Source organism: Muscardinus avellanarius, assembly GCF_963383645.1.
Source record: "Muscardinus avellanarius genome assembly, chromosome: 16".
Taxonomy (NCBI): Eukaryota; Metazoa; Chordata; class Mammalia; order Rodentia; family Gliridae; genus Muscardinus; species Muscardinus avellanarius.
Genome location: NC_137802.1, coordinates 13,624,324 through 13,651,266, shown reverse-complemented (window position 1 = coordinate 13,651,266; position 26,943 = coordinate 13,624,324). Strand labels below are relative to the sequence as shown.

Sequence of the window (26,943 nt, the reverse complement as noted above, 5' to 3'; positions counted from 1 at the left end):
CGTGGTGGCGCACGCTTGTAATCCCCGCGCTTGGGAGGCAGAGACAGGAGGATCGCGCAGGTTCGAAGCCAGCCGCGCGCGCTGGCTTAGGAGACCCTGTTTCCAAATAAAAAACTGTAAAAATAGGTCTGGGAGTGTAGCCTGGAGGTAGAAGGGCTTCCAGGAACCCCAGTACCACCAAAAAAAAAAAAAAAGTTTTTTTGTTAAGAGATGGATTCCTGTCGGTCTTGGGAAGAGAGGAAAAACAGACAAAAGCAGTTAGCGACCTGAGAGAGATCTAGGGACCCTGATGAGATCCACGGAATGTAATTCTACATTGAAGTGCAACTGAGATTGAAATGGCCAAGCTCAAAAGCTCTAGAGTTCTGCATCCAGTTCACCACTCTAAGAAATGTTAAAGGAAGTCTTTAACACAGGAAGAAAAACACACCACGCGTATATTTTAATCTACACAAAGAAAGGAAAAAAACACTAGAATTGGTAAATCTGAGGGCACATATTTTTCACCTAATTTAAAAATTATCCTTAAAAGATAAGTGGCTAGATAAAGCATAAATAACAACGTATGATATGATTTATAACCCGCCCTGAACTGTATGTACGATAGCAATTGCAGGATGAGGAAGCTGGCAGTACGTTATTGTAAAGTTCTTAAATTATACAGTGACTAGCAAAATATTATTTTACAGTAGACGATGAGAAGTTAAAGTCATATAAATCTTAAAGCAGTCGCTACAAAACGAAAAGAGTAAGAAGTCATTCGTTAGTAAGTCCTGAAAAGAGAAAATATGGTGAAAAATATACTCAATTTAAAATAAGACAGAAAAAAAAAGAAGGAACAAAGAGAAACCCAGTGGATTTATTTATTTATTTATTTATTTATTTATTTTTGTGGTACTGGAGATAGAACCCAGGGGCTTTCTATCCCCAGGGTTACACCCCAAGACCTATTTTATATTTTATTTGGAAACAGGGTCTCACTAAGTTGCTGAGAGCCTCACTAAGTAGCCGAGGCTGGCTTCGAACCTGCGCCATCCTCCTGTCTCAGCCTCCCAAGTGCTGGGATTACAAGCCTGCGCCACCATACCCGGCTCTACCCAGTAGATTTAAACTCAGCCAAGTAAGTAATCATATCAAATATGAATGATCTAAACACCCCTGTTAAAAGAAATTGATTTTCAGGTTAGATTAAGAAGGAAAAGCAAAGCAAACCTGTACACCAGCCACAAAATATTTACTTTAATAAATATACTTGGGTTTAAAACTTAAAAGATTAGATAAAGACATAAATAAAAATACTAATTAAACTGGGCGTGGTGGCGCACGCTTGTAATCCCCGCGCTTGAGGATTGCACAGGTTCGAAGCCAGCCTCAGCTACTTAGTGAGGCTCTCAGCAACTCAGTGAGACCCTGTTTCCAAATAAAATAGAAAATAGGTCTGGGAGTATAGCCAGGAGGTAGAAAAGCCCGTGGGTTCCACCTTCAGTAACACACACACACACACACACACACACACACACACACACACACACAATACTGATTAGAAGGAAGAAAGGATGGCTGTATTGATGTCAGATGGAAAGCTTCCAGAGTAATGAAAATTACTAGGAATAGAGAGGGTCACTTTATAATAGTGAAGAAATAAATTCGTCAGGAGAACAGATCAATCCTAAATATTAATATTCGATAAAAGATTCCCAAAGCTCATGTCGTCAAAACTGATAAAATTTAAGGAAGAAATAAAGGACAAAATAATAATAATACCAGTTCCACTCTCTAGAAAATTGAAAAGAAGGGAATACTTTCAAACTCTATGATCTGTGTAATCTATAATCTATATAATCTCTAATCTATAATGCCATGACTACATAGATACCATGACCAGGCAAAGGCATTACAAGAAAATAAGACTAGATACCAATATCCCTCAGGAATACAGACAAAAAAATACTGGCAAAATTTTACCAAGTTGAATCCCACAATAATGTTAAAAAAAATAACATAATACAACCAAGTAGAGTTAAACTAAGAATATCATGTGGTTTAGCATCTGGGGATTATCCAATGAAATTTACTATCTTTGCAGACTAAAAGAGATGAGCCATGTGATTATCTCAATAAATGAAGACAAAGTGTTAGGCAAAATTTAACCTCTACTTAAAATTAAAAAAAAAAACCAACAACACTCTTAGCTGGGCGAGGTGGCACACGCTTGTAATCCCAGCACTCGGGAGGCTGAGACCTGGAGGATCATAGTTCGCGGACAGCCTCAGCTACTTAGCGAGGCCCTCTGCACCTCAGTGAGACCCGGTTTCAAAATAAAGAATAAAAAATAGGGCTGGGGGTGTAGCTTGGAGGTCGAATGCCTCTGGGTTCCATCTCCAGACCCACACACACACACACACACACACACACACACACAAAGAATAAAGAAAAAATAGGGCAGGGGGTGTAGCTCAGAGGTAGAATGCCCCTGGGTTCCATCACCAGACCCGCAAAAAAACAAAAAACAAAACAAAAAAAAAACACAAAAAAAAAACCTCTTAGCTGGGTGTGGTGGCGCATGCTTGTAATCCCCGCGCTTGGGAGGTGGAGACAGGAGGATCACGTAGGTTTGAAGCCAGCCTCCCTGCTTAAGAGACCCTGTTTCCAAATAAAAATAGAAAAAATAGGTGTCTGGGAGTGTAGCCCAGAGGTAGAAGGGTTTCCAGGAAGCCCAGTACCACAAAGCAAAACAAAACAAAAACTCTTAGTTTATTAGAGAAAGAAGGGAACTTTCTCAATCCAAAAAAGGCAAACTAAGTTAAAAAATGACTCCCTAAAGACGCCCGTGTCCTAATTGCCTGAACCCATGAGCGTTTGCTTTATATAACAAAAGAGACTTTTCTGATGTGATTCAGTTAAGGGTACTGGAACAGAGAGGTCACACTGGATGATCCCAGTGGGCCCAATGTAACCCTAAACGTCCTAATCAGAGGGACAGCGGAATTAGGGTCAGCGCAAGGCGCTGTTAGGGAGACAGCAGAGGCCAGAGAGCAGGGATGTTGTTACACTGATGGCTTTGGAGATTGAGGAAGGGGGCCCAAGAGAAGAAAAGCAAAGATAGAGAAGGAAAGGAAACCGATCAGACCCTGGAGTCTCCAGGAAGACTGTTGGCCCGCCGGCACTTGGATTTGAGTCCAGCGAAACTGATTTGGGACTTCTGACCCCTAGCATGATGAACTAATAAATTATATTGTTTAAAGCTGCCATTTTGGCAACAATTTATTATAGCAGCCACAGAAAATGAACACGAAGTCATCTTATAAAAATCAGTGCATGCCTGTATGTAATCTTGGTGTTTAGGAGGCTGAGGTAGGAGGATTGCTGGTTTTTTGTTTGTTTGTTTTGTTTTGTTTTGTTTTTGCGGGTTTGGGGATAGAACCCAGGGGCATTTGACCTCCGAGCTACACCCCCTGCCCTATTTTTTGTTCTTTATTTTGAAACCGGGTCTCGCTGAGTTGCAGAGGGCCTCACTGAGTAGCTGAGGTTGTCCGCGAACCGCGATCCTCCGGTCTCAGCCTCCCGAATGCTGGGATGACAAGCGTGCGCCACCACGCCTGGCAGGATTGCTGTTTTGAGGCCAGCCTCAGCAATTTATTTATTTATTTATTTATTTATTTATTTATTTATTTATTTTTGTGGTACTGGGGTTCCTGGAAGCCCTTCTACCTCTGGGATACACTCCCACGGGCTACATTCTCAGACCTATTTTTTACTTTTTTTTTTTTTTTTTTTTATGTGGAAACAGGGTCTCTTAAGCCAGCAAAGCTGGCTCCGAACCAGCGCGATCCTCCTGTCTCTGTCTCCCAAGCGCGGGAATTACAAGCGTGCGCCACCACGCCCGGCAGCCTCAGCAATTTAGTGAGAACCTGTTTCAAAATAAAAAAATAAAATAAAATAGGGCTGGGGGTATAATTTCAGAGTAGAACCCCCATTGGGTTCAATCCCTAGTATCTTTATAGCCAATAGCATACTAATTAGTGAAAGAGTGAAGACCTCCTCCAGATATCTTTAACAAGGAAACTATTTTTTTTTCTCTCCACTGCTATTCGACATTGTACTGGAGGTCCTAGTGAGAGAACTCAGGCATGAGAAAGAAACACAGGGCCATAGAGAAAAGAACAAATGAAAATTTGCTAACCACAGACAGCATGATTATCCATAGCAGAATTCCAGGGAATCTATACAAAACACTATTAGTACCAGTAACTGGATATAGCAAGGTTTCAGGATACACATAAACACAAAAATCAATTGTATTTTTATATGCTAGCAAAAAGCAATTGAAAACATTGAAACAAAAAAAAACTAGCATAAAATGGCATTAAAATGTGAAACATAGGAGGATATATTTGACAAAAGATGGGAAGGAAAACTGAAAATTAGAAAATTTTGCTGAACAAAACAATTTTTTTTTTTTTTTTTTTTTTGGTGCTGGAGATGGAACCCAGAGGCTTTCTACCCCCGGACTGCACTCCCAGACCTATTTTTTATATTTCATTTGAAAACAGGGTCTCACTAAGTTGCTGAGAGCCTCACTAAGTAGCTGAGGCTGGCTTTGAACCCGTGCGATCCTCCTGTCTCAGCCTCCCAAGTCCTGGGATCACAAGCGTGCGCCACCACACCCAGACCTGAGCAAAAATTCTGAAAACCTAACTAAAGTGAGGAGTATACTATGTTCATGAACTTAATATAACTAAGATGTCAATCTCTTTAAATAAGTCGATAGTTTCAATGCGATTCTAATAAAAACACCCAGCAGAATTTTTGTAGAAATTGAAAAGATGACTTAAATTTTATATGAAAATACAAGTGCATACAATAATAAAAACAAACTTGAAAAGAACAAAGTCGAGAGCGTAACATTAGCTGATTTTAAGACTTACTGGGAAGTCACTATAATCAAGACAGTGCATAAAGGGAAATATAAAGAATGATGAAACGTAAGTTGCCGAGAGCCTCACTAAGTAGCTGAGGCTGGCTTCGAACCTCTGTAATCCTCCTGTCTCAGCCTCCCAAGCGCGGGGATTACAAGTGTGCACCACCACGCCCGGCTAGTCTCTTTATTTTTTAAACAGGGTCTCACTGAACTGCAGAGGGCATCACTAAGCAGCTGAGGCTGTCCGCAAACCATGATTCTCCAGTCTCCGCCTCCCGAATGCTGGGATTACAAGTGTGTGCCACCATGCCTGGCTAGTCTATTTATTTAAAAAAAAAATGCAAGGTCACTCAATGGGGAAATAATATACTTTCTAAAAAATGGTGCCAGGACAATTGGATGCAAGACAGAAACAAGAACAAAAATGTTCTTGCTTTGTGCCATATATAAAAATTAACTAGAAATGCATTGTGAACCTTCACCAGAACTAAATGTTAGATTAAATCTACTACACCTTTAGGATAAAACATGCCTGAAAATTTTACTGATCTTGAGTTAAGTAAAGTTAAAAAAAAAAAAAACAAACATGCAGCCGGGCATGGTGGCGCACGCTTGTAATCCCCGCGCTTGGGAGGCTGAGACAGGAGGATCGCACGGGTTTGAAGCCAGCCTCAGCTACTTAGTGAGGCTCTCAGCAACTTAGTGAGACCCTGTTTCCAAGTAAAGTGTAAAAATTAGGTCTGGGAGTATAGCCCGGAGGTAGAAAAGCCCCTGGGTTCCATCCCCAGTACTACCAATATTATGTATATGATGCAAAATTATAAACTAGAAAGGCACAAACTTTACCAAAATCAAAAGCTTCTGCATCTTCTAAAGATGCTAAGAAAATAAAAGGGAAACACACAGAATGAAAAAAGATACTTGCAAAACACTTATTTGACAAGATGGCGGGATACTCATACTGGAAAACTTTACTAAGCAAGATATACAGATGGTACATGAAGGAAGAAAGATCCTGAACATTGTTACTCATCAGAGAACTATAAATTGTAACCACATGAAGTACTCCTATTAACCCTTTAGAATGGCTGAAATGTAAAGGATGGATCTGTATGGTGTGTTGGGAGAATTCATAGGAGCTGGAACTCTCAGGCATGGCTGGTGGGAATTCTTTTTTTAAACATTGTGGTTGTTTCTTAAGAAGTCAAACTATCCACGATACTACCCCACCGTTTTGTTTTGTTTTGTTTTCTATGGTACTGGGGTTCCTGGAATCCCTTCTATCTCCGGGCTATGCTCCCAGACCTATTTTATATATTTTTATTTGGAAACAGGGTCTCTTAAGCCAGCGGCTGGCTTCGAACCTGCACGATCCTCCTGTCTCTGCCTCCCCAGCGCGGGGATTACAAGCGTGCGCCACCACGCCCTGCCTCCAGGCTTTAATCTGAGAGAAACAGAAACCTATGTCCACACAAAGATTCATACAGACACGTTAATAATAACTTTATTTGTCAAAGCCCCAAACTGAAAACAATCCTAATGTCCATCGGTAGGTGGGTGGGTAAATAAATTGTGGTATACTACTCAGCAATGAAAAGGATTGAACTTCTGATACATGTTTCAGCATGGGTAAACTTCAAAATAAGTATTCTGCAAGGAGATAAATCTGACATAAGATTGCATATCGTAATAGCCCATTTATAGAAAGTTTTAGGAAATGCAGACTAATCTCTAAGAACAGAAAGCAGAACAGTATGTACTTGGGCTTGGGTGACGGGGATAAGAAGAGAAGGTTCACAAAAATCCCAAGGAAGCGTTGGGGGAGGTTGTGGGAATGTTCATTATTTTGAGTATGGCAATAAACATCAAAGATGTATGTGTGCACTTATACACATTTATCAAGTCTTATACTTTATTATTTTTTTATTTTTATTTATTTATTTTTTGTGTGTCTAGGGATGGAACCCAGGGACATTCAACCTCCAAGCCACACCCTCAGCCCTTTTCTTTCTTTCTTTCTTTCTTTCTTTCTTTCTTTCTTTCTTTCTTTCTTTCTTTCTTTCTTTCTTTCATTTTTATTTTTTGTTGGTACTGGGGTCCTGGAAGCCCTTCTACCTCTGGGCTACGCTCCCAGACCTATTTTATATTTTACTTGGAAATCTTAAGCCAGCTGAGGCTGGCTTTGAACCTGCGTGATCCTCCTGTCTCTGCCTCCCAAGCATGGGGATTACAAGCATGTGCCACCATGCCCGGCTTTATTCTTTATTTTGTTTGATTTTTTGGTGGTACGGGGGTTCCTGGAAGCCCTTCTACCTCCGGGCTACACTCCCAGACCTATTTTATTTTTAGAAATAGGGTCTCTTAAGCCTACGCGATCCTCCTGTCTCTGCTTCCCAAGTGCGGGGATTACAAGCGTGCGCCACCACGCCCGGCTTTATTCTTTATTTTAAAACAGGGTCTCACTGAGTTGCAGATGGCCTCACTAAGTAGCCGAGGCTGTCCGCGAACTGTAATCTTCCTGTCTCAGTCTCCTGAATGCTGGGATTACAAGCGTGCGCCACCACGCCCAGCTATACTTTAAATATGTACAGTTTATTGCCCATTAATTATACATCACAACAACTGATAAAAAGAGTTATGCAGAAAAGCCCAAGATGTAATTTAGCAGGTAATAGGTATTTACTGTGTGTTCATACACAAAAAGTTATTCAGAAACATAATCTTGACAGCGATACACTGGACCAAGTGAGACGGTGGGAATCCTCTAGAAAATTACACTTCATTACCTACAATTTATTTTTTCGTGTGTACTTTTATTGGTGCATTGTAGTCTCACATCATAGTGAAGTCCAGAGCGGGAGTGACAACCACGTATACAATACTTGGTGAGCGCCGGGCGTGGTGGCGCACGCTTGTCATCCCCGCGCTTGGGAGGCGGAGACAGGAGGATCGCGCAGGTTCGAAGCCAGCCGTGCGTGCTGGCTTAGGAGACTTTGTTTCCAAATAAAAATATAAAAAATATAAAAATAGGTCTGGGAGTGTAGCCCGGAGGTAGAAGGGCTTCCAGAAACCGCAGTACCACCAAAAACCCCACCCCCCAAAAAAAACACACAAAAAAACAATATTTGGTGAGCTTTACCCCCCGGCTACCCCAGCTCACTCCCTTTCCCCAGACAAGACACTGAGATTGGCACTGGTATCTCACAAATGTATATAACGCTGACAGAATTAATTGAATTAATTCTCCTTCTCCCCCATCCCTACCTTTCCCTAGACCACCTCTCTCCCTCCATAGGGATTTCTTCTCCATGATCTAAAATCCCTCTTGTATCCCGATTACTCCTGACCTTCCATAGATGAGAGGAAACCTATGGTTCCTCGCTTTCTGTGACTGGCTGCCTCTCACTTGCCATGAGGTTCTCCAATAACTTACAATTTCTAATGAACAATTCTAATGAACAACCCCCCCCCCCCCAGTTGCAATCGGGCTGTGCTGGGACTCAGAGAAAATATCACATATCACAGCATTCCACTGGGCCGTCTTCAATGAGAGCAGTTATGGAAAATGGCTTTAGGAAGAAGCCATCTAGACAGAAGTCTGGCCCCATCCCCAGGGAGCAGGACCCGGGGACAACATTCCCAGGGCCAAGGAGCCTGTCCTCATTCCTAAGGCATGCGCTGGTCCTGGACACATCCCTTGAAGATATTGCAACTTTGGCTGCATTGATGCGGTGGGTCCAGTCATGGGCGTGAGGCCCACTGTGGGAGCATCACACATTAGGGTTCCTTAGCCGTTGAGACATGCCAGAGGGCAGTCCAAGCCACCCTGCTTGGGTGTCAGCAAGAATAAGGAAGGAAAGGTTTAAGAACAGGTTGGGGTTAGGAGGCTGAGACGGGAGGGCCACAGGTTCAAGGCCAACCTCAGCAACTTCATGAGACCCTGTTTCAAAATAAAGAATAAGCCGGGTGTGGTAGCACACGCTTGTAATCTCAGCATTTGGGAGGCTGAGATGGAGGAGCGTAGTTCAAGGACAGCCTCAGCTACTACATAGTGAGACCCTTTGCAACTCCATGAGACCCTGTTTCAAAATAAAAAAAAAAAAATAAAAGCTCAGCGTGGCGCCACACACTTGCAATCCTCGCACTTGGGAGGCTGAGACAGGAGGATCGCACAGGTTCAAAGCCAGCTTCAGCTGGCTTAAGAGACCCTGTTTCCAAGTAAAATATAAAATAGGTCTGAACCTGTAGCCCAGAGGTAGAAGGCCCCTGGGTTCCATCCCCAGTACCACCAAAAATAAATAAAGAAAGAAAGAATAAAAAATAGGGCCTAGAGGTACAATGTCCCTGGGTTCCATCCTCAGTACTGAAAAAAAAAAAAAAAAAAACAACATATTGGGACTGGGAGGTCCAGATAGAAGGACCGTAGTCCTTCTATCCTCAGCAACTTAGCGAGACCCCGTTTCAAAATAAAAATATGTTGGAGGACGAGGGCGTGCCTCCGTCTATGCCTCGTCCCTTGGTGGCCCTGGGTGTGGGGCTGGGGAGCGTAGGCTGTGTCCGGCTCATCGTGTCTACCCTTCCTCTGTGTTCAGGTGGACCATTATGCCCTGCTGTCTACTTTGCAGCTGATCTACACCGTGGGATACGCCTTCTCGCTCACCTCCCTCTTCCTGGCTCTCACCCTCCTTCTGTTTCTTCGGTGAGTGGAATCTCTGCGGACACAGGACCAGGCCTGGATCAAGTAATCTGCTCCGGGGCTAATTCTAGAAAGGCAGTAGAAGGCTGGGCTGGATGACGGCAGGGATTGCCAGAGCTGGCAGTGATCTAAGAGTCTCAGTGTCCGTCCCATTGTGCGGACGAAGGGGAAGAGCGGGGTGTCTATGATCCAGTGAGAGGCGCTGAGGTGCCGCTGGCTATAGGCCAGTTGGATGCACAGTTAGAACTGGGATCTGTTACTCATTCCTGACACTGCCTTTGCCTCTCGTGGCTTACATGTCTTCTGTGCACCCAGTCCTGGTCTAAATCCCGGGATGCTCATGGCCCATTCTGTTTTTCGAAGGCATTTTCCTACAGAGAAGGGACGATGATACTTCTGCAAGGTGCAGAGTTGGCTGCCAGTCACCTACGAGTGCCTTTCTAGAGCTTTCCATGCACGAAGCCATTTATATCTCCTCCTAACTTGAATGAAAGTGAATTCTAATCCTAGGGGGTGGTCAGCATTAGCACTGTTCTCGTTTCATAAATGAGTTAAACTGAAATACGGAGAGGTAACATGACTGACTACAGCATCCCAGCCCAGTAGTCCAGGGCCCAAGATTTTTTTTTTTTTTTTTTTTTTTTTTTTAACATCCCTGCACTGTCTTTCAGAATCCAGGGTCCCAGGGCGTTTTACTAAATCACATTTTTAGCATCACCCAAGGGAGACATTGATAGAGCCATGGGGGAGCCCTGCCAGGCTGCCCCGGGAACAGCAGTGAGCGCCACGTGGCCCAATGAACATTGGACACCATTGTAAAAGGCCCGATAGGTCCCTGCAGACCTGGGTGCTAGCTAGTTCCGGAGCAACTCCCACCTGGATTCGGCTAGCCCCAGTCATTAGATGCCCTGAGACCAGAATGTTCTACGGCTCCTGAAGCAGAATTTGGACCCTTTATCACACTGAACAAGTGATGATTGCGTTATGGCAGCATCTCACAGTCTGTGCCCCCCGACTATCCCTGCCCTCCTTCCACGCACCTCCCCAGATCCCAGAACCAACCCAGGAGAAGAGGACTGCCTGCCGGGTCCTGCAGGGAGTAACTACAGTTGAGCCTGGGTCGACCCTGGTGTCTGTTTGGCCTTTGATATCAGAAAAAAAAAACAACATGGCCCAGTTCCTGTCCTCAAACAGCCCACAGTCTAGTTGGGGAGAGGGATGTGGACATTGTAAAACACAAGGAACGGCCTCACATACCTTTTGGAAATTAAAAATGTACTAATAAAGTTGGGCGTGGTGGCGCACACTTGTAATCCCAGTACTCGGGAGGCTGAGACAGGAGGATTGCAGGTTCACGGCCAGCCTCAGCCTTTGTAGTGAGGCCCTCTGCAATTTAGCAAGACGCCGTTTCAAAATAAAGAATAAAAAATAAAGCTGAGGGTGTTGCTCAGAAGTAGAATGCTCCTGGGTTGGGTTTCATCCTCAGTCCTGCAAAAAAGAAAGAAAAAAGAAAGTACCAATAGCTCTCAAGCAGAGGGTGGGGTATGTACATCAGAAAGAGCCTTGTAGTGGAAGGGGTCCTTTCGGCTGGAGAGACTGATGACACACAGGGCCTTTTGATAAAGACCACTGGGAGGACCTGGGCAGAGGTAATGACAGCTGACATTTTCCCGGGCACCGATTACATGCACTTTATATGAATTAGTTGATTTAATTACCCTGCGCGCCTCTGAGATAAATGCTCTTACACACAGAAGCGATGGAGTTTTGGACAGCCACACTTCGGCCTCAGAGTTGCTGGGTTTGAATCTCAACTCTCACGCTTTGCTCTGGGACATTGGATGGGCAATTTAATCCTGCCACTTTAATTCCATCCTTTATTGAGAAAAACAACAGAATGATAAAAGCACCCACTCCTCTGTTGTTGTCAAGGAAGAAGGGTACCCACAAGTCCATGCGTATGTAAATAACACGGAACAGCCATGCGTGGTGGCGCACGCTTGTAATCCCCGCGCTTGGGAGGCGGAGACAGAAGGATCATGCTGGTTCGGAGCCAGCCTCGCTGGCTTAAGAGACCCTGTTTTCCACATAAAGTTAAAAAATAGGTCTGGGAGTGTAGCCCGGAACAAGAAGGGCTTCCAGGAACCCCAGTACCACCAAAAATAAATAAATAAATAAATAAAATAAAATAAAATATAAAAAATAGGTCTGGGAGTGTAGCCCGGAAGTAGAAGGGTTCCATCCCCAGTACCACCAAAAAAGTAAGTAATAATAAATAAATAAATAAATAAATAAATAAATAAATAACACGGAACATCACCGGGAGTGTGGAAGATGTTATATAGGTGGTAATTATTATAGATGAGAAATTATTACAGATTTTGTAGATGAGAGAAAGGAGGCACTGAGAAGTGAGACCACATAGCCCAGCAGTCCAGCCCTGAGCCTCTGTCTTTAGTGATGGATACACAGGTGGGCAGGGCATGGACCTGTTTTCTGAAGGAGGACACTCAGTTTTCTCTTTGCCCAGAAAACTCCACTGTACGCGCAACTATATCCACATGAACTTGTTCGTCTCGTTCATCCTGAGAGCCCTGGCTGTGCTGGTGAAGGACGTCGTCTTCTACAACTCTTACTCCAAGAGGCCCGACAGTGAGAGCGGGTGGATGTCCTACGTGTCCGAGGTAATCCCCTCAGCAGGTGGGAGAGGCAGCCTGTGTGTGTGAGACCCCCAGCAACTTATCAAGAGCCTATTTCAAAATAAAAAATAGAAAGTTAGGGGTGTAGCTCGGAGGTAGAACAGCCCTGGGTTCCACCCCCAGTACCAAAATAACAACAACAACAACATCCCAAACACAACCACCTGGACCAAGAATGGCCTAGGTGAAAAAAATCCAGAGGCAGATGGACTCACCTTGTGGCTGTGTGTCCTCAGGTGGGAAATTTTTCTTTCTTTTTTTTTTTTTTTGAGTCTTTTTTTTTCATATTTATTTTTAATTGGTGCATTGTATTCATACATCATAGTGGGATACATACTTTTGTAGACATACATGCACACATTGCCCAGTCAGCCCCCACCCGATCCCCACCCCGTTCTCTCCCTATCCCCCCCTCCTATGCTTGGCTTAGTAATTGACTTCTAGTATTATAGCAATTTATCCAAAATTAAAAATGATAATCTCACATGACAGTTTCATTTGTCTGATACTAAGCTTTTGATGACTTAAAGATAACATTTCAATATTTCTCTTTGCTTTCTTTCTTACCAGAGAATCTATTTTTTTCTATTTTTTAGGTGAAACTATCATATATTTATATATTTATTTTTCAGAAAAAAAATCTAGCCTAATATGGAATATGGACTCTAGGTACCCACATCGATCTTGAAAAAGAACAAAGCTAGAAGATATATATTTTCTGATTTCAAATCATATAAAGCTACAATAATTGAAACAGTGTAGTACTATTCTAAAGGCAGATATATAAACCATTGGAGTTAAATAAAAGCCTAGACCTAAATTCTTCCCTATATTGTCGTTATTTTTGACAAGGTTTCCACGAACATTTGGTGGTAGAAATAATAATCTTTTAACTAAATATTGTTGAAAAATAATAATTACATGGAAAAGAATAAAACTGGACCCTTACCTAATCCCATATACAAATATTAACTCAAAATAGATAAAAGACCTAAATATAAATCTTAAGACTATAAACTTTTAGGAGAAAATCTGGGTCATAAAACCTCACAACATTGAAATTGGCAGTGATTTCTTGGTTATGATTTCAATGGCACAGGCAACAGAAGAGTATACAAACTCCCTAAAAAATAAAAAACATATTGTATATCCAAAGACAATGTAAACAGAGTTAACAGTTACTAATAGAATGGGATAAAATATTTCCAAATGCTATATCTGAAGGTATATTAATATTCCAACTAGAAATCCTAAAAATTAACAACAATAAAGGCAAACAATACCCTTTAGAGAGAGGTAACAGACTAACATAAATAATGAATCTCCACATATAACCAATCTTAGTTGTCTGTTGGATGGAAAATCTTGTTTCTCTAGTTCTGATGTGTGTTACCTATTTCTTCTTTGTAGTTAATCTCTTTGAGTATTTTCTCTAGTGCTGGTTTTGAAGACATAAATTCCTTCAGTTTCTGTTTGTCATGGAAGCTTCTTATTTCTCCATCTAATTTGATAGAAAGTTTTGCTGGGTAGGAAATTTTTGGCTGGAAGTTGTTTTCTTTCAGAGTTTGGAATATGTTACTCCAAGCCCTTCTGGCTCTCATGACTTGGTTTGGGAAGTCTGGAGTGATTCTAATTGGTTTGCCTCTGAATGTCACTTGGCCCTTTGTTTTTGTTGCCTTTAAGATTCTCTGCTTGGCTTCCACATTGGTCATTTTGACAATTATGTGGCGTGGGGATCCTCTTCTCCGATCCTGTCTAAAGGGAGTTCTATAAGTTTCCTGGACCTGTGTATCGACCTCTTGCTCTATGTCTGGAAAATTTTCTGCTATTACTTCCTTGAAGAGATTGTTGATCCCTTTGGTTTCACTTTCTTTTCCCTCCTCTATTCCAATTATTCTTAGGTTAGCTCTCTTAAAATGGGCCCATATTTCTTCAATATCAGATTCCTGCTGTCGGATATTTTTTCCTAGATTAGAAACTATGCGTTCATTTTTGGAATGATCATCTTCTAAGAGCGAGATTCTGTTCTCCATGTGTTCTAATCGGTTGTTTGTGCTTTGAATTGAGGCCTTTACTTCATTAATTGCATCCTTTATCTCTTTTTGGCTCTCTCTGAGTTCTTTTCGAAGCACCTCTATTATTTCTACAGTTATTTTCCTGATTTGATCTTCTAGAAATCTCTGATTTTCTGTTTTATCGGGTTCTGATGTTGTGGGGTTGTGAGCATTCATTGCTCCATTGTTATTCCTCTTTCCCATGATTTCGGAAGTTTGTGCCTTCTCTGGGTTCTTCCCTTGGGTCACTATGACTTCACTTAAGGTGCTCTGGATCTCGAGTCTGTGGTATCTCAGACCCCACTACTCCTTTACTGGGTTGTATCACAGAGTCTCTGACCCAGAGAGTCGATAGAGGCTGCTTTAGACCGTGGGGGGTGCCAGGTTGCACGTTCTCCTATGGTGTGATATCACTGCCACCGCCCCTCTCCCACTGGGTCAAGTCCCAGTGAGTACAGTACTGGGATTTCTCCGCTGTGGCCCGCAATTTGACTCACTGTTCTTGAGTACGCAGATGTAGCTGTAGTGAATTCGGTGCTGCTGCCGCCGGTGGCAATATGGCGCCGCTGCTACGCCCTCGGCTGTTGGGCTGGCGTTTTTTTTTTTTTTTTTTTTCTTGGTTTTGATTTCCACTCTGAATCCCTGCAGCGTGTGCTGAGCTCAGACACCAGGAGCTTTAGATGTCCTCTGCGCCGTGAAATCCCTCCTGGCTGTTCCGCAGCGGCTCCCCTCGGCTTGCTGTGGCCGTCCCGTGAAATCGCCGGCAGTATGGCGCTGCTGCCGCATCTGCCGCGTCCTCGGGCGTGAGGATCTCCTCTGTGGCTCTGTTCTCAGTCCGCTTTCTCTCTGGAGCCTGGTGATTTTTTTTTGTTTCTCTGGTGATGTTGTTTTCTGGCTTTGAAAGGCGCTGATTTTGTGGTAATGGATATTTGTTGTTAGCGGGGCTCTTAAGCCCCGCTTTTCTCGGTCGCCATCTCGAAATTTTTCATCTCTCAGCAAACAACAACAACAACAACAACAGCAACAACAACAACAACACACCTCCAAAAAACAAAACTAGATAAACCTTTTTACAATTATAGATTTTTAAAGCAGCAAAGCTTTCCACATCGGAATCTGCATCTATGGAGCCTGTTTTTCCTTTATCCTGCTAAGAATCCAGTAACCTTAAACTAACCTTGCATTCCTGGAGTAGATTGAACTAGGTTGTAATAGTTATTCTTTCTCCTGTATTGCTGGGTTTGATTTGCCAATAACATGCTTTGTTTAGCACCTCCTTGCGGACATTCACAACAAAGATGGGCCTTTATCAGATTTGGGTATCAAATTTGTGTTAAAACAAAATGGTATTTATTTCCTCTTTTATTCTCTGGAGAAATTTATTTAAGATTTATGTCATTTCTTTCTTAAATATTTGATAGATTGCTATAAGCAAAGTCATTTGGACCCAGATTTTTTTGCATTAGAAGGTTTTAAATTGTGGATTAATTGTGAATCTTATATTAAGATTTTCTATTCTGGTATCAATAGTAGTAATAACTTTTTCTAGAAACTTATCTACAAACTTCATCTAGCTTTTCAACTTTATTGGTCTAATACTGTTTGTTATATTCTCTTTGGATATTTTTATTTTTATTTTATTTATTTTTATTTATTTCTTTTTTTGCGGTACTGGGAATGGAACCCAGAAGCATTATGCCTCTGAACTACACCTCAGCCCTATTTTTAAGTCTTTTTATTTTTTTTCCTTTATTTATTTATTTATTTATTTATTTATTTATTTATTTATTTTTTGGTGGTACTAGGGGTGAAACCCAGGGGCCTTCTACCTCTGGGCTATATTCCCAGACCTATTTTATATTTTATGTGGAAACAGGGTCTAAGTAAGTTGTTGAAAGCCTCAGTAAGTAGCTGAGGCTGGCTTCGAACCTGTGTGATCCTCCTGTCTTAGCTTCCCAAGCACTGGGATTACAACCTTGTGCTATCACGCCCGGCTGTCTTTTTATTTTTGAAACAGGGTCTCACTGAGTTGCAAAGAGCCTTGCTAAGTAGCTGAGGGTGTCTGTGAACCACAATCCTCCAGTCACAGCCTCCCAAATGTTGGGATTGCAAGCATGCATCACCATACCCTGCTTCTTTGGATATTTTTATTTTTTTTGTGGTACTAAGGGTGGACCCAGGGGCCTTCTGGGCTATACTTTTAGACCTATTTTATACTTTATTTGGAAACAGGGTCTCACTAAGTTGCCGAGAGCCTCACTAAGTAGCTGAGGCTGGCTTCGAACCTGTGTGATCCTCTGGTCTCAGCCTTTCAAGCGCTGGGATTGCAAGCGTGTGCCACCACGCTTGGCTTCTTTGAATATTTTTAACTTTATCTGTAATGATGTTCACATTTCCATTTCTGATACTGACTCTATTTTTGCTTTTTTTCTTCATTTATTTTAATTTTAATTTTTAAAGTTAATGTTTTTGGCTGGGGGTGGTGGCGCACGCTTGTAATCCCTGCGCTTGGGAGGCGGAGACAGGAGGATCGCGCAGATTCAAAGCCAGCTGTGCTCGCTTAAGAGACCCTGTTTCCAAATAAAAAGTATAAGAAAAATAGGTCTGCGAGTGTAGCCCGGAGGTAGAAGGTCTTTCAGGAACTCCAGTACCGCCAAAGGAAGGAAGGAAGGAAGGAAGGAAGGAAGGAAGGAAGGAAGGAAGGAAGGAAGGTTGTTTTGTGGTGCTGGAGATAGAACCCAGGGCTTTACATACACTAGGCAAGTATTCTACCACAGAGCTACACTCTCAGCCCCACTTTCTTTTTCTTTTTCTTTTCTTTTCTTTTTTTTTTTTTTTTACTTCTTGACTATCCTTGCCTAGAATTTCCCAATTTTATTGAAATTTTCAAAGAATAAACTTTTTAAAAATTTTAAATTTATTTTTTATTTTTATTTTTTGGTGGTACTGGGGTTCCTGGAAGCCCTTCTACCTCCGGGCTACACTCCCAGACCTATTTCATACTTTTTTATTTTGGAAACGGGGTCTCTTAAGCCAATGCAGCTGGCTTCGAACTTGCGCGATCCTCCTGTCTCCACCTCCCAAGCGCGGGGATTATAAGCGTGCGCCACCATGCCCGGCCTTTTAAAAATTTTGAAACAGGGTCTCTCTATGTTGCTGAGAGTATTGCTAAGTTGCCGAGACTGGCCTCGAACCTGTGATCCTCCTGTTTCAGCTTCCCAAGTACTGGGGTTACAGGTGTGTGCTACCATGCCCCGTGACTTTTGGCATTTCTTGTTATTTTTATTTGATGTTCCCCTTTCATTATTTTCTGCTTTTATTTTTTATTATTTCCTTCTATGTGTTTTCTCTGGGTTTAATGCACTATTCTTTTCCCTTAACTTTTTTGACAAGATCTGAAGATAATTTTTAGCCTTTTTCTTTTTTAATGAGCGTACTTAAGGCTATAAGGTTGATTCTAGGCTGTATACCACAAGTGTTGGTGTACAATATCCTTACACTCACTTCAGGAATTAGAGTTTCTTCTTGGATTCCCAGGTCACTAGTAATTCTGTTTCTAACATACAAAGTTTTATTTTTGTTTTTAGTTACTGATTTCTTGCTTAATTGAACTGAGGTTTGAAAATACAGCCCATAAGTGTTTCTAGAAGGTCAGTTGCTGATGGTGTATTCTCTGTTTTTTGTTCATTCAAAAGCATATAGAATGTTAAGGAAGAAGGTGGCCTTTTTGTTTGTGTGTTTGTGTTACTAGGGATTGAACTCAGGAGTATTCTACCACTGAGCTATACCCCCAGTCCTATCTATCTATTTATTTATCTATTTATTTATTTATTTGTTTGTTTATTTAGTGGTACTAAAGACTGAACCCAGGGACATCCTATTTTCAAGTTACACCCTAAGCCCTATTTATTATTATTATTATTATTATTATTATTATTATTATTATTATTATTATTATTATTGCAGTACTGGGGATTGATCCCAGGGGCATTCTACCTCTAACCTACATTCCCAGCCCTATTTTTATTTTATTTTTTGTATTTATTCATTTTATTTATTTATTTATTTATTTATTCATTCATTTATTTATTTATTTAGAAATAGGGTCTCACTAGTTTGGGGTGGGGGGCTCACTCAGTAGCTGAGGCTGGATATGAACCTGTGATCCTCCTATCTCAACCTCCCAAAAACTGGGTTTACAAGCCTGCGTGTGCCACCATGCCCAGTTCACTTATTTTTTTATTTTAAGACAGGGTCTCACTAAGTTGTGGAGGGTCTCACTAAGTCACTGAGGCTGGCTGTGATTACAAATGTGTGCCACCATGCCAGGTTTTATTTATTTTGAAACAGAGGCTCACTAAGGTACTGCTCTCTGGACTTAAACCTGTGATCCTCCTGTCTCAGCCTCCCAAATACTGGGATTCTAGGCCTGTGCTACCTTACCTGGCAAGAATTTGTTTTTTTTTTTTTTTTTTTGTGGTACTGGGGTTCCTGGAAGCCTTTCTACCTCCAGGCTCCACTCCCAGACACCTATTTTCTATTTTTATTTGGAAACAGGGTCTCTTAAGCCAGCGCACGTGCCTGGCTTCGAACCTGCGCGATCCTCCTGTCTCTGCCTCCCAAGCGCGGGGATTACAAGCGTGCGCCACCACACCTGGCCTAAGAATTTGGTTTTTAAAAGCTATGTAAAGCCGGGTGTGGAGGCTCACGCTTGTAAACACCACGGTTGGGAGGCGGAGATAGGAGGATCGCGCAGGTCCGAAGCCAGCCTTGCTGGCTTAAAAGACTCTGTTTCCAAATAAAATATAAAATAGGTCTGGGAGTATAGCCCGGAGGTAGAAGGGTTTCATCCCCAGTACCACCAAAAAAAAAAAAAAAAAAAAAAAAAGCTATGTAAAGCCCTCCTTCACATCTTATATTATTTAATATATTTATATTATTTTATTTATTTGTATATTACTGCCATCTCTCTGAGATGATCAGCAGAAGCCCAGGAGAGAGGGGAGTTCTGGGAGAGGGGTTGTGCCTGGGGGGCCCCTTCTCTGACCCCTTGGGGGGCAGATATGGGGAAAGTCAGCCTCACCCTTGGGTGTCCACCCTCCACAGATCTCCACCTCCTGCCGCTCCGTCCAGGTTCTCCTGCATTACTCCGTGGGCGCCAACCATTTGTGGCTGCTGGTCGAAGGCCTTTACCTCCATGCGCTGCTGGAGCCCACGGTGCTTCCTGAAAGGCGGCTGTGGCCCAGATACCTGGTGGTGGGCTGGGGTGAGTGAGTGACGTGTCCCCCAGCCGCTTACCCTGGGGACCGAGATGAGCTTGGGAGCCCGAGACAGTCATGGGTTGGAGTTAGAAAATCAGCTGGAAGATTGTTTCTGGGTCAGTTATTTCCTTAATAGCAAGAGGCTGAGATAAGAGGATGTGTGTGTGCATACATGTGTTTGTGTGTGTACACATGTGCCCATCTAGGTGCCCAATCTTTGAAGATTACAAAAGTCTTTGGTAGAATTAGGTGACATTCTTCCTACTCCGATTTCAGCTGTATGAACTTGCTCATGATTCCCAGTACCCGTGCGGCTTGAACAACAGACATGATGTCTTTTAGTTCTGAGAGCTGAAAGAGCCAGCCACGGTTGGTGTGTGAGTCAGTTTCTACCACCGTTTCAAATACCTGAGAAAAACAAATTACAGAAGGAAAGATTTATTTTGACTCATGGTTTCAGGGATTTCGGTTCAGAGTTGGCTGGCTCCAGGGCAGAAGCATCAGGGTGGGAAGGTGTGGTAGAGGAAAGCTTCTCAGCTCATGGTAGCCAGGAAAAGGAAGGGGATGGAGGGAGGAAGAGAGAGAGAGAGAGAGAGAGAGAGAGAGAGAGAGAGAGAGAGAGAGAGAGAGAGGCGCAGAGAGAGAGACAGAGAGAGAGACGGAGAGAGAGAGAAAGAAGAAGAAGAAGAAGAAGAAGAAGAAGAAGAAGAAGAAGAAGAAGGAGGAGGAGGAGGAGGAGGAGGAGGAGGAGGAGGAGGAGGAGGAGGAGGAGGAGAAGAAGAAGAAGAAGAAGAAGAAGAAGAAGAAGAAGAAGAAGAAGAAGAAGAGAGGGAGAGAAAGGAGAGAGAGAGGAGGAGGAGGAGAAGAAGAAGAAGAAGAAGAAGGAGGAGGAGGAGGAGGAGGAGGAGGGAGGAGAGAGAGAAGGAGAGAGAGGGAGAGAAAGGAGAGAGAGAGAGGAGAAGAAGAAGAAGAAGAAGAAGAAGAAGGAGGAGGAGGAGGAGGAGGAGGAGGAGGAGGAGGAGGAGGAGGAGGAAATGAGGAGGAGGAGAGAGGAGAGGAGAGAAAGAGAGAGGAGAGGAGAGAAGGAGAGAGAAAGGATAGAGAGGGAGAGAGGGGAGAGAGAAAAGAGAGAGAGAGGAAAGGAGAGGGTGAGGAGCGAGAGGGAAAGAGAGAAGAGAGAGCCAGTGGGTGAGAGAGAGAGAGGAGAGAGGAGAGATTGACTGACTATGAATATGAATGAGGAAGGTGTAAGAGACCTTCCAGAACATATCCTCAGGGACATACTACCTCCAACTAGGCCCTGCTTCCTCCAGTTTCCCCCACCTCCCAATATTGCCACCAACTGTAAACTCATCACTGGATCAATCCCTTGATGAGCTCAGATCTCAAGCCCTCAACACATGAGCCTTTGGGGACATTGCAATCTAATCCATAACATATGGATTCTGGTAAGGGCTCCTTCCTCATGGATGCTCACATGGTGGAGACAGAGAGAGAAAGCAAGCTCTCTGTTTTCTCTTTATGTGGGCACCAGAACCCCACCATTATAACTTCATCTAAATCTAATCCCCTCTGAAAGCCCTATCTTTAACTATCAACACAATGGAGGTAGAGATTCAACATGAATTTTGGGAGAACACAAACATATAGTGTATAATACCGTGTCTTCAAGATAAGGTTTTTTATTTTGAAAATAGGACCAGGAGTATCCAAATCTGGAAGCCCCACCTCCACAAACCCCTGGAGAATTTGATGCTGCAGGATTCAGAGGAAATTGCCTGGCACACAGCTTGGGCCATTTTGGTTAATGTCCTTGGATTTACTCTGAACTGTTTTGTGACAGGCGGCAGGTCCTTGTCCTCCCTGGGTCCTGGTTTCTCTGATGGTAAAATAACGGCCAGGCCTGTGCCACTTGAGCTCTGATTGCCTATGATTCCGTGTTTTAACCAGCTATTCTGGGGTGGGAGGCAGGCAGTTTGGCCAACCAGCTCTGAACTACGTGTCTGTGTTTTCTCTACAGCCTTTCCTGTGCTGTTTGTTGTGCCGTGGGGCATCGCTCGTGCCCACCTGGAGAACACAGGGTACGTAACCCACCTGGTGTAACTCATCCGTGAGCTAGTCATTCCCAGATAGGCCCCAATACAGAGAATTACACCATTTTCTCAAAGACTTTTTCCAACTCCTCCTACTTGGTCCATCTAGAATCTACTTAGGCAGGTAGATAACATACTCAAAGATCTTACAGTAAGTAGCTTATTAGTTTAGTTACACATGGAAATTATCACAAAGATGCCATATGGGTCCACTGTGATGCTGGGCCTGCGAGGATACAGTCATGGCGCTCGCTCCTGCAGCCCTGTTCACAGTGGGGAGGGGGGACCCCAAAGAAACAGACGTCCCAGATTGCTCACGAGCATGAGCGCCACCAAACAAACGTAGCATACTATATTGTGGATTGTCATGAGAATGCAGGAAAAAAAGTGAATTCTTACCTCTTGGTTTTTAGGGACTATATCTCAAGAGATGTTTTAAGCCTAATACTGACTAATGTAGAGTGTATTGTGCGATCCCATTTTCCCCCCAAATAATCATCACCTAAAACCCACTTAAATATATGTGTGATTATATATACATTTACATATATAAATATATAATATTTAAAAATGTACATAGAAGATATCTATTATAAATGTTCTTTATATATTATATATGTAAATGGATATTATTTATAAATAGGTATTAAATATACATACACATGATTTTATATAAATCTATATTATACAAACACACTTACATATAAAATAAGTTCTGTTCTATCAATATGTAATATATTTAGAGCCGGGCGTGGTGGCGCACGCTTGTAATCCCAGCATTTGGGAGGCTGAGACCGGAGGATTGCAGTTCCTAGACAGCCTCAGCTACTTAGTGAGGCCCTCCGCAACTCAGTGAGACCCTGTTTCAAAATAAGGAAAAAAAATTGGGCAGGGGGTGTAGCTCAGAGTTCAAATGCCTTTGGGTTCCATCCCCAGACCCCCCCCCCACAAAAAGTAATATATTTACATATAAAGTAAATTATATTATCAATATCATATAAAATAAGTTATATTGTCAATATGTGATATTGATATTAAATGATGTATGATATTAATATATGTATATGTGAATATAAAACAATACAAACATATATTTACATTGATAAATTTATATAATATATAATTCATATGTAACATCATATATTTATAGTAATACATTTGTATAATATATTAATATAAATATATTAATAAATAGATGTTACATGTTTATATAAAGTATAGATATATACTTTATATACATATATACTTTATACACATATATACTTTATACACATATATACTTTATACATATATACTTTATACTACATATATTACATACATATAAAATATGAAAAAAACCAAACTGTTTAGTGAAGTAATATAATTAAGGATCTCTGTTTGCATGAGCGTGGAGAAACAATGGTGGGACCCCGCGCTGGCCTTTTGACATTGAAGGGCAGTTTCACGATAAGAAGAATCACCAGAACCAGGACCTGTACAGGGCCGCAGCCCTCCCCTCCAGCCCTGCTCTGCAGGAGGCTGATGTGGGAGGTCGGGATGGGAGGCCAGCCTCTTCTTGCCTGGAGGCGAGCCCGCGACACTCACCCTCGGCTGGTGTTTGCTCTCCCCGACCTCTCTGTGCTCAGGTGCTGGACCACAAACAGGAATATGAACATTTGGTGGATCATCCGAGGACCCATGCTGCTTTGCGTGACGGTAAGGACTCACCTCCTCCCGCTCTGAGCTCAGCGAGCCCGGGGCGCCCCTGCACCCCATCCTCCAGTGTCTCTGGCCCTTCAAGTAAGAAAAGCTGAGCTGGGAGCATTTTCTGGCTTCTCCTTGTTCTCATTCGGGACCTCATTTCGGGGTTTCGCTGTAATTTCTTCCTTGCTGAGTCTTTGATTACACACAGGGAAGAGTGACTGTCGGTATGACCCAGAACAAGTCCGTGGGCAGGCACAGCCCAGCCCAGCCACAGCCAAATTACCAGCTGTATCTTTTTAAGATTTTTCTTCTTTTCCTATTGGTATTGGGAATCAAACCCAGGGGCAATCTACTTCTGACCTCCACCCACAGACCTTTTTATTTTGTACTTTGTAACAGGGTCTCACTAAGTTGCTGTCTGTTCTTGAACCTCTGATCCTCCTATCTCAGCCTCCCAAGTACTAGGATTACTGGTGTTGTGTGCCACTGTAGCTGGCTACTAGTTGTTTCTTAACACCATTAGCAGGCGGAAAAAGAGACCAAGGAAATTGCTTCTAGAGGAGAAAGAAGTAGGAAAATCAGGAGGTAGACGCCACTCTAACACCATGAGGAGGGAAGGCTCCCTGTTCACTGTAGCTCAGAATACTTGGGAAGAGGCTCTCTGGCCGACCTAGAGTCATAAAGCCCCATTAGAGGACTGAGTGTCAGAAGGAAGTCAAAAAGGTCCAAACGAGGGGGTCTGGAGTCAGCCAGTGTGAGAGGGCCTGGCCAGATCCACAAAGGGCCTTGTCTCTTCCTTAGACAAGGCGCCATCATGCCTACAGCTTGACAGACCCTGGGTTCTCTGCTCTGCCAACTCTTCTTCATGCAGTTTCTGGGTGGTCCATTTTTGCCAGTTTATGCAAATAATGCAGTATCGTCAAAGCAAAACAAAAAATAAACAAACAGAAAACCAAACTAGTTGTAAGTGTGTGTGTGTGTGTGTGTGTGTGTGTGTGTGTGTGTGTGTGTGTGTTACTGCCCCCAGAATTTTTTTTTGATATTTTTGGAAATAGGGTCTTGAGAGGTTGCTGGAAGTCTTGCTAAATTGCTAAAGCTGTCCTTCAAACCTGCAACCCTTCTGTCTCAGCCTCCCAGGTACTGGGATTCTAGGTGGGGTGGGCACCACCATGCCCAGGTAACCTGGAAAGAAAAATGCTCCTAGAGACGGCAGGAGAACCACCCTGTCTAGCCCAAGGATGCGCACAACCTTCTAGTGTCTTCTCTCTAGTCCCTGACACATGGCTGAGAGCAAATATTCCAAATGAAGCCAACCGCACCAATCCACTCATGGCGCCATGAGCCCCTTGTCGCCTGCCCGACTCCTCAACTTCTCCACAATGCTCTCCTCTCCAGCCACACTCCCCACTGGGGTCCCGGCACCCAGGTTCACCACCGCCCTGTAACATTTATTGAGCACTTCCTACATACCAGCACCAGATCTAAGTATTTTGTGTGTATGAAGTCAATCCAACCTATGAGGTAGGTGCAATTATTGTATTTATTTTTGGCAAGTGCATCGAGAAGAGAAGTCACTTCCCTAAATTTGAAGAGCCAGTAATTAGGAGCTGGAATTGCCTGGGTGACATCTGGCATCTATAACCATTAACACTGTACTATTGTTTGAAAAATACGTATTGCCCCCAGGGCCTAACTGTTCAGATGCTTTCAGTCATTGGTACTATGGTTCAGCCTCCCCTGGGCTCCCATACCTTCCTGGTGACCCACAGCCCATCTTTCGAGCATCTGTCTGTGCTGTGTACCTGGATGCTCAGGTGCACATCCTTCTGCATGTCCGTTGAGTCTATGAGGGCAAAGCCATCTTTTATTCTCATTGACTCTTCCCTGATAGTCTAAGAACTTGAGAAAACGGAGACATTGGCCATATTAGTCTTCATTGCCCAAATTCCTCTTTAGCACCACCCCCATCCTGCCCAGGAACTCTGGGGCTTTCTGCTGCTCCGGATTTCCCAAGACATGGCCTCCTTCCTATATTCTCCTCTTTGGAAGAGTCCTATGGGAATCTCCCTACAGTGCAATGCCCCATCTTCTACATTGCACGGTCAAAGTCAAACAGATCATAGATACTTTTTGAACTCTTCACTGTTGTAAAATATATGAATTAATGAATTGTTGAATGAATGAACTGTTGAATGAATGAATTGTTGAATGAATGAACGAATGAATTGTTGAATGATGAATTGTTGAATGAATGAATGAATGAATTGTTGAATGAATGAATGAATGAAAGAAGGACTTCCTCCTCTACCAGTCACTCCTTCTCTTCTATGGGCTGTGTGCATTTCAACAGAGCTCCGGGGGAAGGTGCGTATGATAGTCTACCTATCAAGCTAGAGCAAGAGGGGCTTGGGGACAGGTGAAAGTTTCTGGGGCGCACAAGGCCCGCCCCTGAGCTCTTGGGGTGCTGGAGCAATCACCTCTGCCAACCATAGGCCAGATGCTGGGGTGCCTCCAAAGTGTCACCAAGAACATTACATCTGAGGGGCCAGCTGGACTTCCAGGACCGGGAAGGGAGCCTTCCTTGTATACATTTGAGGTCCCAAGTGTGTCCAAGCTGGTCATCAAATCCCACAGGATTCCCTGAAAGTTGTCCTCGTCTGGTCTTTTTCTTGAGTATGCACCCATGGAGAGCAGCGTCCTGCGGGTGCTGACTCCGTCCCGTGGGACCCAGAGGAGCAGAGACGCCCTGGTAACCCGGCTGGCGCCGACTCCACGCGGTACACAAGAGCCTGCGTAGCCCTCCCGTTGATGCCCGTTTTCTCTTGTCTCGTCTCTGGAGACACAAAGAACAGAGGACCCACAGGTTGCTCATGGCAACCCTTCATTTCCAAGGAGACGAGACCGTCCTCCCGAAATGAATTTACTAAAATTTGTGCTTCCCCAGATAAAGCCCGCTTTCTAAAAAAAATACCCGTGCCCAACAAATCACCAAGCTGGGCCAGCACACAGAGCTTTCTCTTTCTGATAAAAAAAAAAAAAACAAAAAACGGATATCTCATTAAAAGGGTTATATAAATTACTTGGTTACATTTAGTTCGCATTTAAATTTTCTGTCACTAAATCTCCTTTGGCTTCATTATTCCATTTGCTTAGGGATTAGATGAACAGCTGCTTGCCTGACACTGGAGTCTTGTAAATTTGAGCATTGATTCTCCTAAGGACAATAAAGCCAGTAATACCTGGTATATATATTAGAGTCTATAACTTGTGTTCCAATATCTAGTTGAAGGAGCTTATTTCTAGGCAGAGACATTAGTACCGTGCTGATCAATGTCTGTAGAGATGTTATTCCCTTGTCACTTAGATTATACTTTCTGTCCCCTTACTCCATCGCCTAGAGACATTATTCAATCAATCTTTTTTCCTTCCTTCTTTCCTTCCTTCCTTCCTTCCTTCCCTCCCCTCTCTCTCTCCTTCCTTCCTTCCCTCCCTCTTTCTTTCTTTCTTTCTTTCTTTCTTTCTTTCTTTCTTTCTTT

General features: G+C 43.0%; 1 protein-coding gene across 1 annotated transcript in view; it reads left to right on the top strand.

The window, feature by feature from the left end:
- Nucleotides 1-26,943, top strand: part of GLP2R (glucagon like peptide 2 receptor) — a gene marked incomplete at its 3' end in the record, with an annotated part of 81,324 nt that overhangs the window by 28,192 nt on the left and 26,189 nt on the right. The window contains exons 5-9 of the mRNA XM_080713948.1: nt 9,514-9,620; nt 12,148-12,301; nt 19,477-19,636; nt 21,652-21,712; nt 23,350-23,419. Coding sequence (XP_080570074.1) covers nt 9,514-9,620; nt 12,148-12,301; nt 19,477-19,636; nt 21,652-21,712; nt 23,350-23,419 — 552 coding nt within the window. The remainder of the gene's footprint in view (nt 1-9,513; nt 9,621-12,147; nt 12,302-19,476; nt 19,637-21,651; nt 21,713-23,349; nt 23,420-26,943) is intronic.